At 46.1% G+C, this 14,407-nt stretch overlaps 2 protein-coding genes across 2 annotated transcripts in view; one reads left to right on the top strand and one right to left on the bottom strand.

Annotated features, from left to right (window-relative positions):
• TSSK1B (testis-specific serine kinase 1B) overlaps positions 1-203 on the bottom strand; it is a 5,129-nt gene extending 4,926 nt beyond the window's left edge. The window contains exon 1 of the mRNA XM_014547128.1: positions 116-203. The gene's annotated coding sequence lies outside the window, so the exon portion shown is untranslated. The remainder of the gene's footprint in view (positions 1-115) is intronic.
• The window catches only part of DGCR2 (DiGeorge syndrome critical region gene 2), a 48,511-nt gene continuing 34,268 nt past the window's right edge, over positions 165-14,407 (top strand). Inside the window, exon 1 of the mRNA XM_005875588.2 lies at positions 165-570. Within this exon, the coding sequence (XP_005875650.2) occupies positions 213-570 (358 nt within the window). The 5' untranslated portion in view covers positions 165-212. The remainder of the gene's footprint in view (positions 571-14,407) is intronic.

Here is a 14,407-nt window from a genome sequence, read left to right as displayed (position 1 = left end):
CTCCCTCCGCTTGGTGGGGCCGTGTCCCGGGAGGACGCCTGCCAAGGCCTACCTGCGGTCCGCCGCGTCCTCCTTCCCGGGACCGTGCACCCCCGGGACCATGACGTGAGTTTACCTGGTGGGCTCCAGCGCCTCGTACATCAAGAAACTTTGTTCTCGGGGCGGTGGCCTTTGGGTCCACGTCCGTGGAGCCACTACCTGCTTTGAGGTCGATGGAAGCGAGAGATGGAGTTCTTTCGCCGAGGAGCTGCGTCCTCGTTTCTGGTCCAGCGGCTGGAGCTAGGCTCGGGTTAGGTCGAGAGGGCAGCTTGTGGGGGCACCTGGTTCCCATTGCTTCCTCCCAGCAGTGGGTTGATGCCAGCGTCTCAGTCCTGGAAACCCCGCGGCTGGAGAGCAGTAGCCGTGTCGCTCATGGTCACTCGGTGACAATGAGAAGGACTCAGCCCAGGGACTGGACCCGAGGAGGTGCTAGGAGGCCGCCCAACATCGCGCGGGCCTGTCCTGGGGCCGAGACGGACGCGCCCGCGCCCCGCAGGTGTGTCGCAGTCCAGGGAGCCCGGACTGTGCCAGGTACTCAGGACTGCTCCTTGTGTGTGATGATTAAATGCCTTTAGAACTCCCCTTGGAGCTTGTGTTTCTATAAAAAGCCTGTGGTGCGGGTTCAGAATCATTCATGGCAGCTAGAAGATCCCAGAGAATTTTTAAATCTCTGTTTCTGGTGTACCCATCTGAACTGCAGCAAGAAATTAAAATCCCCAAACTCAGGGCTGGTTTATCTAATAGGAAGAGGAGAGGCAATGCTGGGGGCCCACAGTGCTTTTAGGAGTCCGTGAAAATGTTTGATTTCTTCTCAAATCAGCAGGAAAATCGAACTTTTAGATAAAAGAGAATGTAATGTACACATTATAGGCATTCATTTTTTATAACAACGCAGTTGCAAAGTATGATTTCCTTTTAACTATAAAATTGTGTGTGTTTTTAAAAAATGTTTAACCCTCACCCGAGGATAAGTTTTTATTGACTTTAGAGAGAGAGTAACTTTGATCGGTTGCCTCCCATCCTCACCCCTACTGGGGATTGAACCTGCAATCTAGGTATGATCTGTGACCAGAAATCAAACCTGCAACCTTTTGGTGTATGGGAGGATGTTCCAACCAACTGAGCCACCCATCTGGGGCGAAAAGTATGATTCTTAACTTTTTTTTTGTTAATCCTCATCCTAGGATATTTTTTCCATTGATTTGAGAGAGAGAAAAACAGAAACATCAGTGTGAGAGAGACACACGCCAACTGGGGCCAGGTAGCCAGGAGTGGGAAGCGGAGGTCGGTGAAGGTGGAAGTGCTCAGGGCTGTCTTCTGTGAGCACTGTCAGGCCTCAGTGGGTAAAGGCAGGCTGGGAAGCACAGTGGTATGCGGCTGATCCTCCACGGTGCCCTAGCTAGGCTCCCACCCTAGACACACTGAACCTCTTGACTATCTCGTGGCCAAGACCCTAGGCCCATGCTCAGCCTGGAGTCTCTCCAGTGATACTTCTCTGGGCTCCCTGAGTAGAGCTGGTTGCTCACTGCTTTTGCTGTTCTGTGGGCAGCAGGATGACTGGTTCTGGGATAGCCTTGGTAGGAAAGGAAGCCAGGAAAAGGGTCACCTATCTAGGAGGGTACTGTATGGGCTCTTGGGGAGCAGAGCCAATGGATTGTGGGTTGTTGTGATTAGGTGCTTTAGAAAGCAAGTCTAGCCCTAGCTGGTTTGGCTCAGTGGATAGAGCATCGGCCTGTGGACTGAAAGGTTCCGGGTTTGATTCCGGTCAAGGGCACATTCCCTGGTTGTGGGCTCGATCCCTAGTAGGGGGTGTGCAGGAGGCAGCCAATCAGTGATTCTTATCATTGATGTTTCTTTCCTACTCTCCCTTCCTCTCTGAAACCAATAAAAATATATATTAAAACAACAACAAAAACACAAGTCTACACCTGTAGAAAGATGAGACATCATCCTGTTCTGGCTTGTGGGTCCCAGTTTTGCACATTAGGTCACTGGACTGAGTGAAGCCATGTGTACCATGCATGCTATCTTCTTGGGGTACCTCTGGTTCCAGGTCCAGCATCTCCTACCTGGATGATAGAGGTGACCAATGTCCCCAACTCCTTTTCTGTCTGTTCACATATCCTGCCAACTGGCCAGCAGTAATTCAACAAGCGTCTGAGTGCTTGATACCTGCCCATCTCGTAGGGATGCTCAAATGGAGAGAATAAACCCCTTCCTCTGGGAGTGCCCTTTAGGTGTGGAAAGAGAGTCAAGGTGTAAATCGGTCCACTAAGTGTGTTGGCCTAGGCAGGTGTGAGAGATGGCCAACCATTTGTACTTGTGAAGCAGGGGCGGGGTTCACAGAAGACATCACACTTAGGTCTGAGTTGGGGCAGGAAGGCACCTGTGGCAGAGGGAGCAAAGTGACCTTCATCACTCCATGACACTCCATATAGAACTTTGCAGCGGCCCCCAGTGGTATCTTGACTTGCCTTACAATTGGGGGACTCCAACTGGCTCCCTGATGTTGTTTGGGCAGCAAGGGCAAGTCTCACTCTGGGTCAGATGTTCTTGTGTGCTGTGTGTGCTGTGTCTCCTTCCCAGCAGAGGTTTGCTGGCTGGCATTTTCGAGGGGGTGCTTTTTTGGTCGTAGCCTGCATTCCTTCTATTGAAATCCTGACTTAGATCCATACTCGGGTGTGAGGAGGGCACCTGTCAGAACCTGTTTCCCAGATGGGAGGGAGGCAGGCAAGTAGGCAGGAGGGTGTCTTCTGATTTCTACCAGGGGGAACCCTTGAGGATGGGGACCAAGCCATTTTTGGCTCCTCTCTGATGCAGGCCAGGGCATGAGGCCTTTCACAGAGTGGGGCAATGGGCAACACAAGAGTGCTGAACTTGACCTTTCGCCAAAGTTTATTTTAAATGCATGTCTGATGCGGCTTGATCGAGGATGTGTTACATGCCAGGAGCTTTTGTAGTAAGAACACGTGTTAAGTTAACTCTCAGGTGGTCCCTGTGAGGTAGACATTGTTATTAGCTCCATTTACAGATAGGGAAATTGGAATACAAAGAGCTCATCAAGCTAAGTGGCTGAGATGAGATTCAGTCCTAGAAGTCTGGCCTGGTTCCATTGTGCACCTTTCCCGGGGGCTTATGTATGTCCTATCTTTAACCCCTGCTGTGGAGCCCTAGGCCGCTTTTCTTCTGATGGACCCAGTGGCTCACCAGGATTCTGAAGCCCTTTCCATCTGAATACCCTGGTTTGAGGGATAGAACCAGCCCTCGCCCCAAATTCCTTCTGTGGTTAACCATAATGACCAATGAAGATGTGCATTGTCTCCCCGAGATGTTAGAAAGGTTGTGGATCTCTGCTGAGGGGTGACAAACATACAGGGGCATTTACGGCCACTGACTGCAGTATCATCTCCCTGACCCTTTATCTGTACAGGGAATGCAACATCAGTTGCTGATTTCTAATACTGTTTTTTTCTAAGCATTAATTATGAAAGAAAATCATGCCATGGGTTTAACCATAGCTCCGTCCATGGTGACTCCACCATACTTAGCTGAGAAAACATTTAACCTTTCCTGAGTGAGCATGGTCTTGGCTGAGTTCCCCGGCCTATAGGTGATGTAGCAGGACTGGAGCTGTGTTCCTTGGGATGAACAAAGCTGGCTGGGAGAGGCAAGTGACTTGTATAAAGTCACATAGCTGGAGAGCAGAGTAGCTGGGATTCAGACCACTAAGAGCTGGCTCCTAGGTCAGGGTTCTTTCCCCATGGCCATGAGGGACCTGCTGGGTATGCTGAACTGATAAAGCCTCAGTGAGCCGAGAAGTGGCCACAGCACTGGAGCAGCATATGGGTTAACGAATAGGAAGTGTGTGGATGTTTTATAAGCAGAACTGGCTGAAGCTTATAGAAGTAGCAGGGAAGTTGAGCCTGCACTTAGGCTGGCCAGGTGACTTCTGAGTTTGGAGTTCTTTCCTCCACAGCCTACCACCTTGTAACTCTATAGAACTTGCCCTACTAGCAGACTGGGCTTTGGATTTTATAATTTCATTCTTTTTGGATGATACTTTTCCAACCTCACTAGCTAATGAATTGTTTTGTTGTTGCTTTTAAAGTAAACATTTGGTAGGAAATGTTTATATAAACTAGGAGTTCTCAGTTGGTGGTTGGCATGTGGGGGGCAGCTGATCGGTGATTCTCATCATTGATGTTTCTGTCTCTCTCTTACCCTCTCCCTTCCTCTCTGAAATCAATAAAAATACATAAAGAAATATATTCCTAAAAAAATAATTTCAAACTTACAGAAAAGTTGCAAGAATACAGTTAGTGCAAGAACACTTGCATATCCTGTACTAGATGTACCTATTGTTAGCATTTTATTTTATTTGCCGTATCTCCCCTGTGTGTTTATACTCATGCATAGAAATGTATGCATGGACATAATTATTTTTAACAATTTTTTTTCTGAACCATTTGACAGTAAGTTGCGTATGACATGGCCCTTTCCCCTGAACACTTTGATCACTTCAGAGAGCAGGAGGAGGCGCCTGGTACTTAGCTTCCCTGAAAGATGAAAGGTGATGCTTCCCATCCCATTGCTTGCATTCACCCTGTAACAAGCCCTCACTGCCACCTGCTGTGTGCCAGGCACTGTGTCACCACAGATGGTGTTGCGGGCACAGGATGTGCTGTGGTTAAAGCTCCGGTTTGCCCAGGTGGCAGCTAGCAAGGTTAATATTTCAGTTAGTGGTTCTAGTCTTAGGAATGAATAATGTGCTTTTGTTGCACACTTTGGCCAATGGGTATGTACATTCTCGCTCTTGTTAGGCTGTTTTTTTTTCCTGTTCCTCTTCCTGTCCAGATTGCTCTTGCCTGCAGCCCTCTGGTCCTGCTTCCCAGACCTAGCTCCTTGGCACTGTCTTCCCCCTGCCCTCTGGCAGTTCTGCAGCACTTAACGCATACATCATGGGAGGTGGCCTAGTTGTGGGCCCTCCCTGTACCCATGATATCTTACCTCTGTTCCTCTTCCTCTCCTTGGCATAGGGAAATGCGTAGTAGATTCTTGGCCCTAAGTGGAATGTGTCAGTGACAACATTTAGAACCTAATAGATAGCAACAGACTGATTAAATGTCTTTTCCTTGGTGTGCTGCTATATTGTTCCCTTGTCACATGTGCTTTTGTGTTTGGGTTGCTGAAGAGTTGGCAATAGTCCTTTCTCCTTCCTGTATGCTGAGCAGGTCAGTAGTACCAAGAGGCCAATTTTGGGCCAACATTTTGCCAGAGGAAAGGGTGGGATCACAGTGTGGTTTTTATGTAACAAATTTATTTCTGTGTGATTTACCAACTGACTTGGGATGTTTAGTAAAAGACAGTCCTGCCACTCCAATATGGGCCACAGTCTGGCCAGGGCAAGTCCAGGGGAGAGTGAATGGTATGTGGGCAGTGGGCAGAGTGCAGCTGGCTGGGGACCTGGGCTTATGGGCCATCACCTGGGAGGAAGGAAAGTGTGCCGAGCCAGCTCAGCCAAGGGTTCGAAAGCCTGAGTGAGGGCGGTGAAGGATGAAGAAATGACAAAGAGAATAAGCTGGGTCGAGGTCAGTGATGGTAAACCTATGACACGTGTGTCAGAGGTGACACGCAAACTCATTTTTTTGGTTGATTTTTCTTTGTTAAATGGCATTTAAATATATAAAATAAATATCAAAAATATAAATCTTTGTTTTACTATGGTTGCAAATATCAAAAAATTTCTATATGTGACATGGCACCAGAGTTAAGTTAGGGTTTTTCAAAATGCTGACACGCCGAGCTCAGAAGGTTTGCCATCACTGGTCTAGGTGGATCTTCCTGTGCCTGGCTGAGGCCACCGAGAGATCCAGAGGCAAGCTGAGCCTTTATTTTATAGCCAGAGGTAAACAAGGTAGTGGTCACCATAGTTACAGTGTTCTTGTGAGTTTCACTTGTTTTGTTTTGGCAGCACTTGCTGCACCTCCCACAGCCCATTAGCTACCTAGGAAGGATCTAGGGAGCATCATAAGGTCAAGCCTAATTATGCTAAGAGGACTGTGTCCTCTAAGCTGGGACTTGTTTATGGCGTTGCCAACAGGTCAGTCCGAGGCTTAACCCTATAGCCGCGCCCTACAGGAAAGCCCAGGTCTGGCATTACTTTATTATTATTTTTAATCCTTACCCAAAGATATGTTTATTGATTTTATTTTACTTATTTGTTTTTTAAATATATTTTTATTGATTTCAGAGAGGAAAGGAGAGAGATAGAAACATCAATGATGAGAGAGAATCATTGACCAGCTAGCTGCCTTCTGCACTCCCCCTTCTGGAGATTGAGCCCCTAACCCGGCATGTGCCCTTGACCTCAATTGAACTTGGGATCCTTCAGTCCAAAGGCCGTCGTTCTGTCCACTGAGCCAAGCCAGATAGGGCTGTTTATTGATTTTAGAGAGGAAGGGAGGGAGGGGGAGAAAGAGAAGCATCGATGTGAGAGAAAGACATTGACTGGTTGTATCACGTACATGCCCTGACTGGGGACGGGGAGCAAACCTGCAACCCAGGTACATGCTCTTGACTAGGAATCAAACACACAACCCTTTGGTGTGTGGGCCATTGCTCTAACCCTTGAGCAACAGTGGCAAGGGCATAAGGTCCAAGTTCTCAAACCACAACACTGGACTCCCTTTGATCTAACTGCAGCTGCTCCTCTACAGACAGCTCATTTAAAGTAACATCAGAGCCCGGCTGGCGTGGCTCAGTGGTTGAGCATCCACCTATGAACCAGAAGGTCATGGTTCAATTCCTGGTAAGGGCACATGCCTGGGATGCAGGCTCTATCCCCAGTGTAAGGTGTGCAGGAGGCAATTGATCAATGATTCAACAACAACAACAACAAAAAGGAACTTGGACCCTACAGCCACACTGCTTGGTGTCAGATCTTGCTCTGCTACCCACTTTGTGACTTCTCTGTGCCTCAGTTTCCTTATCTGTGCCATGGACATAACAGCAGAACTTCATAAAGATGTTGTGAGAATTAAATGAGTTAAGTGTAAAGTTCTAAGAAATGTCTGATATAAAGCAAATGCTTCATAAAGGCCAACAGTAAAATGTTATCCATGATGGGCATCAGGGAGTGTAGGGACATCACCTTAAACTGTAAGCAGGACTCCTCACACACACACACACAAGGGAATATTATCAGGAGAGGGCCTGGTTCATGTCCTCCCTCCCTCCCCCCACCAGGCAGCAGAGCACAGTGGCTTTCAGCAGTGTCTGATACATACAGCTGAATGAGGAGCCATTTTTGATGGTCAGGGGGTGGGGGTATAGTTTTTGAAAGCCCACCAAACAGCCGCAGCACTTTGGACAGGGCTAGGATTGTTCACATTGACATGTTTTGCTCTTTGTCACGTTCATGCTGTGCCTCCTGAGTCTGGTCTGGCACAGAGTGGGCACTCAGAAATCAGTTATTGAATAAATGCACAAATGGCTATTTATATTTTGACATAAAGAGCAACAGCTCCCTTAGCCAGCAGGCTTTGCAGCTGTCCCTAGGTGGGGGGTAGGGGTGAGGACAGGGACCTTGTGGCTGCCTGCCTATGGAAGACTTGTGGGGGGGTTGTTGCAGAGCCAGCTGGCCTTGGCCTCACACTGGGGGAAGCTCGCTTCTGCAGATATTGGCTCAACTGAGAGGTGAGGGCAGGTGAGGGCTTCTCACAAATATGGATCCTCACCTGAAGTTCACCAGCCTCCCAGACTGGGGTTTAGAGGGACTGAGGGCTCCTGCAGTTTGGAGCCTCAGGGCCTGGAGGCCTCTTTGATGGACTTGCCTGGCACTGAGGCTTTAAACTGGACCGCCCCCTGCAAGAGGAAGTGACCTGCCCTTCCATAGGCCATTGCACAGTATAAGCCTTTCTTGAGAGGTGATGATGCAGGGACTGCAGACACTCACCTCTTGGCCTTCATCCTCTCCTCTTGCCTGGTATGGCTGTCGCTTCAGTGAACCTGGATTGGTTCAGTGAACCTGGGCTAGTTGTTATCCTTAGTCAGTGTCTCTGATCCCTTCCGGTCCCTCTCTGTAGGCTGACTTCTGGATCCCTGGCAGCCAACCATCAGTTTGATCAGCTTCTTGTCTGTCTGGTCTCAGCTGTTGACTGCTCCATGTTAGACAGGACAGAGCGAGAGCAGAGCCCTGTGGGGTATGCTGGACCAACATGGCCTCCACGTCCACCCTGCACTCCCCTTTGTCTCAAAAGTCTTGTTCCCTGGGGGACTTTCCTTTGGAGTTCATTTCTGTGAAGGAAATAGCTCTGGGCTTCCCAGGGTGTTGAACAAGGGTTAGGAACCACCACAGAGGGCAGGCATCCCAGAGGGCCAGACTGGAGATGTGAGCTTCCAGGACCTGCACACTTAGACTGACTTCAGGCCTCCTGTTACAGTCCTATTGAGTGCCACTGGCTACCTCTAGAGTTCCTGGGTCAGTTAGAGTAGCTACAAAGCTTTGTGGTCTTAGAAGACTGAAGAGGATTAGAAGTACCTGAAAGGAATGAGGCTTGCTTGTGGCTCAGGCGGCCTTTTGCTTAGCCCTTAGTGGCTTGTTGGCTACCTGTGGGAGGAGAGACAGTCTTCAAATCCCCCTCTACCCTGTTGGTGTGGAGGATGCAGACCGGTATGCCGACCCACAGTGAAAGCCCAGGACAGTTGGGAAAACATTCATACACAGTATTTTACATAAATGGAATTAATACTTTTTACACAGTTTTTTGACGTTTTCATTTGACAGTGTTTGGGGATCTTGTAAGTTGCCTCATTCTTTTTCTTTTGGGGGGGGGGGCTGTAAAAACTTTATTCCTAATATTTTCTCTTTATCTTTTCTTTAATAAGACTGAAAATTTTCCTCAGTCTTCTTTTGTTTTGTCTCTGGGGTGTGGTTCTGAGAGAGATCTCTTATGAAAATTTTTCATCATTCTGGCAAGGTGGCTGAGTTGGTTGGAGTATTGTTCTGTGCACTGAAAGGTTGCTGAGCCAGGGAATCCCAAAAACCTGAGTGATGGGGGTGTTGGGGGAAGTCTTGAGGTGGTTCTTCACCTCATGAAAGGACAAATGGCATTTAGAACACTTAGAGAAGGTGGGGAGTTTGTGACATAATCACAGTTTTTTCTAGAATGATGCCCTGTGAATTGTTTCAAATGCCTGGTAATGCTTTCCCTCACCTAGTTCTGCCCTCCCAAGTCCATTCTCTGTCCTGCTGCTGGTGTTCTGGTGAAGCTCTCCTCCACTGCCAGCGGCATCCACTCCCGGAGCCATAGCCCATCCGTGAAGCCATCTGGTCCTGCGGTACCTTTTGGTTTTAAATCCTGCTGGGCTCTAGCCGTGCAAAGTGCTCCTTTCCTGCTCAGTGGCACTTGTCCAGGCCAAGCCCTTGGCCTTCTTATGTTTGCTGGTGGTTCAGGTGCTGCCCATCCTACTTGAATTCAAGCCCCTTATTCTCACCGTCTTACCTCGGGACACAGGTGACTCTTCTTGAGAAGGCCTGTTTAGCAGGGATGGCCCTCTGTTGTGTATTTTTAGTGGTCTATGTTATCATCAGTGATCTCTGTTCCCTCTTGAAGGTGTCCAGAGAAGAGACAGCTGGCCCAAGTTCTATGCTGCTGTTCCCATGAGAGCTGTTCCCCTAGAATTGTCATGCATTTGAACAGCAGGCCCAGCCTGCCCTTATTTTCAGATCCTCTCCCTTCTGGTTCTAGGTGTTGTGCTGGATAAATATCTCTGTCCCAGTACTGCCTTGTATAGTGGGCAGAAGGAGAACCCGTGGGAACATCCTGCCCTGCTGGGAAGCAGCTGTTAGCGCTTTCCAAGGAAGAATGTTGCAGCAATCTGATGGATGCTATACTGCCCACTGGGAAGCTGGGGCCTCCTGATCCTGGGTGGGCGCTCCAGCATGGTGCAGGGGCTGCCTTAAGATCTCCGTCCACTGGTGGAGGCCATGGAGTGGGGGATAAATATCTCTGTCCCAGTACTGCCTTGTATAGTGGGCAGAAGGAGAACCCGTGGGAACATCCTGCCCTGCTGGGAAGCAGCTGTTAGCGCTTTCCAAGGAAGAATGTTGCAGCAATCTGATGGATGCTATACTGCCCACTGGGAAGCTGGGGCCTCCTGATCCTGGGTGGGCGCTCCAGCATGGTGCAGGGGCTGCCTTAAGATCTCCGTCCACTGGTGGAGGCCATGGAGTGGGTTGTGGGTAGTGGGAAGAAATGGGGTAGAATTCTCTCCTGCATTTGTTGGCAGGAAATTTTTTTTTATTTCCTGAGCATCGTGACTGGATGCGTGTGCTTCTGCTGTACTATGTCTTCCTCTATTTCTTTGTGGGCAAATGTTGCAAAATCAATCCCAAACAATTTAGGCAGCATATTAAATTTCACACAGTAATTTGAGACAGCTCCGTTTACATAATTCAAAATGAGGCCAAGGCTTGCTGACAAAGAATAAATGGAATGTAGACAAAGATTTTATTGCAGAGACTTGTACATTTCTACAGGCATGAGTCCTTTAAACCTCACACAATGCATAGTTTAAAGCAGTAGTTCTTTCATTGTGGCCAGGGGTCTAGGGGAAGGGGCTCAGGAGGTCAAAACTATTTTCATAGTAATACCAAGGTGTCATCTGCCTCTCTCTCTTGTTCTCTCACAAATGCACAGTGGCATTTCCAAGGGCTGCTTGACATATATTGACGGCTAATGGGATGTGTGCTTGGGATTTCTTCTCTCCTTTTTTTAAAAATAGGATTTTTTAAAAAATTGTGGTAAAATAAACATAACAGAACTTACCGCTTTAACCATTGTTTATTGTACATTTAAGTGGCATTAAGTGCAGTGACAGTGTTGTGCAACTATCACCCAGTGTTTATTTCCAGAACTTCTTCATTTTCCCAAACTGAAACTGTACCCCTTAAAGGTAACTCCTCATCACCTCTCCCCCAGCGCCTGGTAACCTATGTTCTACTTTCTATCTCTATGAATTTGACTACTCTAGGGAACTCCTATAAGTGGAAGCATTTGTCCTTCTCTGTCTAGTTTATTTTACCTAGCATAATGTCCTTTAGGTTCATCCATTTTGTGGCATGTGTCAATTTCCTCCCTTTAAAAATTTTTTTTTTATTGATTTCAGAGAGGAAGGGAGAGTGGGGAGAGAGATAGAAACATCAGTGATAAGAGAGAATCACTGAATTGCTGCCTCCTGCACACCCCACACTGGGGATTGAGCCCACAACCCTGGCATGTGACTTGACAGGGAATCGAACTGGCAACTTTTCGGTGCACTGAACGACCTAACAAAGCCACACCAGCCAGGGCAAAAAAGTTCTCAGTTTTAATGAAGTCCAATTTATCAACTTTTTCTTTTAGGGATTGAACTTCTGGTATATGTATCTAAGAAATCTTGGCCAAGGCCACAAAGATTTTCTCCTATGTTTTCTAGATATTTTATAGTTTTAGGCTTTCCTCTCTAAAAATCAATTTAAAAATTTGATATCCAATTGTCCCAGTACCATTTGTTGAAAGGATGATTCTTTCTCCAGGAAATTGCCTTTGCACCTTCCTCATAAATCAGTTGCTCACATATGTGTGGGCCTATTTTTGGACACACTGTTCTGGTTCCATTGGTCCTAATGTATGTCTTGATGCTTATGACACGCTGTTTTTGTTGTTTTGTTTTGTTTTTTTGTTTTTTTTAAAATATATTTTATTGATTGAGGCTCAGGGGTATGTGTTATAAAGCAGTTTATATAGTGAGGAAGCAGCAACTGTTCATCAGAGTGATCGGTTATAATAGAATTTTCTTAAGTGATAGGGAATTGGTCAGTGGTTACCTCATATCAACCTTGGGAATCAGTTCATGTTACTAATGATTTTCAGAGGCATAAGCAAGAAATGACCAAGGACAAGTTAGTCTTGCAAAATAAGCTAAATTATGCTTTATCTTTTAAAAAATCTATCTTTATTGTTTTTTGTTTTTTTTGCATCTTATCCATTTTATTTATTTATTTATTTTTTAAATCTTTATTGTTCAGATTACATTTGTTCCTCTTTTTTTTTTCCCCCATAACTCCCCTCCTCCCAGTTCCCGCCCCACCCTCCGCCCTCACTCCCCACCCACTGTCCTCATCCATAGGTGCACGATTTTTGTCCAGTTTCTTCCCGCATCTCCCATTCCCCTTTCCCCCCCAAGAATAGTCAGTCCATTCCCTTTCTATGTCCCTGATTCATTATAATCACCAGTTCATTCTGTACATCAGATTATTTATTCACTTGGTTCTTAGATTCACTTGTTGATAGATGCATGTTTGTTGTTCACAATTTGTATCTTTACCTTTTTCTTCTTCCTCTTCTTAAAGGATACCTTTCAGCATTTCGTATAATACTGGTTTAGTGGTGATGAACTCCTTTAGCTTTTCCTTATCTGTGAAGCTCTTTATCTGACCTTCAATTCTGAATGATAGCTTTGCTGGATAAAGTATTCTTGGTTGTAGGTTCTTGGTATTCAGCACTTTGAATATTTCTTGCCATTCCCTTCTGGCCTGCAAAGTTTCTGTTGAGAAATCAGCTGACAGTCGTATGGGTATTCCCTTGTAGGTAATTGAGTCTCTTTCTCTTGCTGCTTTTAAGATTCTCTCTTTGTCTTTTGCTCTTGGCATTTTAATTATGATGTGTCTTGGTGTGGTCCTCTTTGGATTCCTTTTGTTTGGGGTTCTCTGCGCTTCTTGGACCTGTAAGTCCATTTCTTTCACCAGGTGGGGGAAGTTTTCTGCCATTATTTCTTCAAATAGGTTTTCAATATCTTGCTGTCTCTCATCTTCTGGCACCCCTATTATTCTGATGTTGGTACGCTTGAAGCTGTCCCAGAGGCTCCTTACACTATCTTCGTATTTTCGGATTCTTTTTTCATTTTGCTTTTCCGGTTGGGTGTTTTTTGCTTCTTCGCATTTCAAATCTTTGGCTTGATTCTTGCGCTCCTCTGGTCTGCTATTGGGTGTCTGTATAATATTCTTTATTTCAGTCCGTGTATGCTTAATTTCTAGTTGGTTCTTTATCATAACATCGAGGGACTCATTAGTTTTCGTGAGTCTCTCCTCAAGTTTATTGGCAGCTTCTAGCACATTTTTGCAAGCCCTCAAAATTGCGATTTTTAGCTCTATATCCTCCATTTCTGTCATGTTTTTTTGTCTCCGCATTTTTTATGCTTTCTTGGTGCACCCCCTAGTGGTCTTTGTGCGCAGTCTTGTTCTAGTTGAGCCTTGATTGTTGTAGTTAATAGAAGAGGGATTTGACCACCAGGCCGACTGGCTGTGAGAATCAGCTGTGTCTGCCGCAGGAAAACTTCTGTCCTCTGGAGAGGTAATCTAGCCACAACCGCGCTCTCAGCCACCAGCCCGCTTTGCGCGCGCACCTCCGCACCTGAGTTTTTTCCACACTGCGCCTCCTCTGAGCCTCGGTGTGCTGTTATTTTTCCTTCTAGTTGAAGAGTCTCTCCTCAGCCAGCCTTCCTGTGGTTCTGGGTGATGTCCGTTCCGTCTTTTAGTTGTATTTTTGAAGTGGTTGTTTGCGGCAGCAGTCTCCGGTGTTTACCTATGCCGCCATCTTGCTCGGAATCTCTGTTCTTACTTTTCAAAGTTGTTTTGAGTATGCTAAGTCTTTTGCATTTCTGTATGAGTTTTAGAATCAGTTTGTCAATTTTTACAAAAAGGCCTGCTAGAATATTGACTGGGATTGCATTGAATCTGTAACGAATTTGGGTAGAATTGGTATCTTAACAGTATTGAGCTTACTGATCCATAGCACTTCATGTATCCCCACACGTTTAGATTTTTAAAAAATTTCTCTTAGCAATAGTCTGTAATTTTCAGTGTATAGAACTTGCACATCTGTCATTACATTTATCCTTAAGTGTTTCTTGGTCTTGATGCTATTGTTATGGTAATTTTAAATATTTAAATTTATGGAAGAGTTTGTATGGAATTGGTGTTATTTCTACCTTAAATATTTAGTAGAACTTTCCAGTGAAGCCATGTAGGCCTGGAGTTTTCTTTGTGTGAAGTTCTTAAACTAAAAATTCACCTTGACCGGAATCGAACCCGGGACCTTTCAGTCCGCAGGCTGACGCTCCATCCACTGAGCCAAACCGGCTTCGGCATGTTGTTTTGTTTTTTTTAATGCCGTCTTCATTACTGTAACTTAGTAAGTGCTCAAGATCAGGTGGTATGAATCCTCCAGCTTTGTTCTTACTTTTTTTTATTTATTAAATCTTTATTGTTCAGATTACATTTGTTCCTCTTTTTTTTCCCCCCCATAACTCCCCTCCTCCCAGTTCC

This window comes from Myotis brandtii, unplaced genomic scaffold (assembly GCF_000412655.1).
Source record: "Myotis brandtii unplaced genomic scaffold, ASM41265v1 scaffold463, whole genome shotgun sequence".
NCBI lineage: Eukaryota > Metazoa > Chordata > Mammalia > Chiroptera > Vespertilionidae > Myotis > Myotis brandtii.
This window is presented reverse-complemented; position numbering and strand designations above follow the sequence as displayed.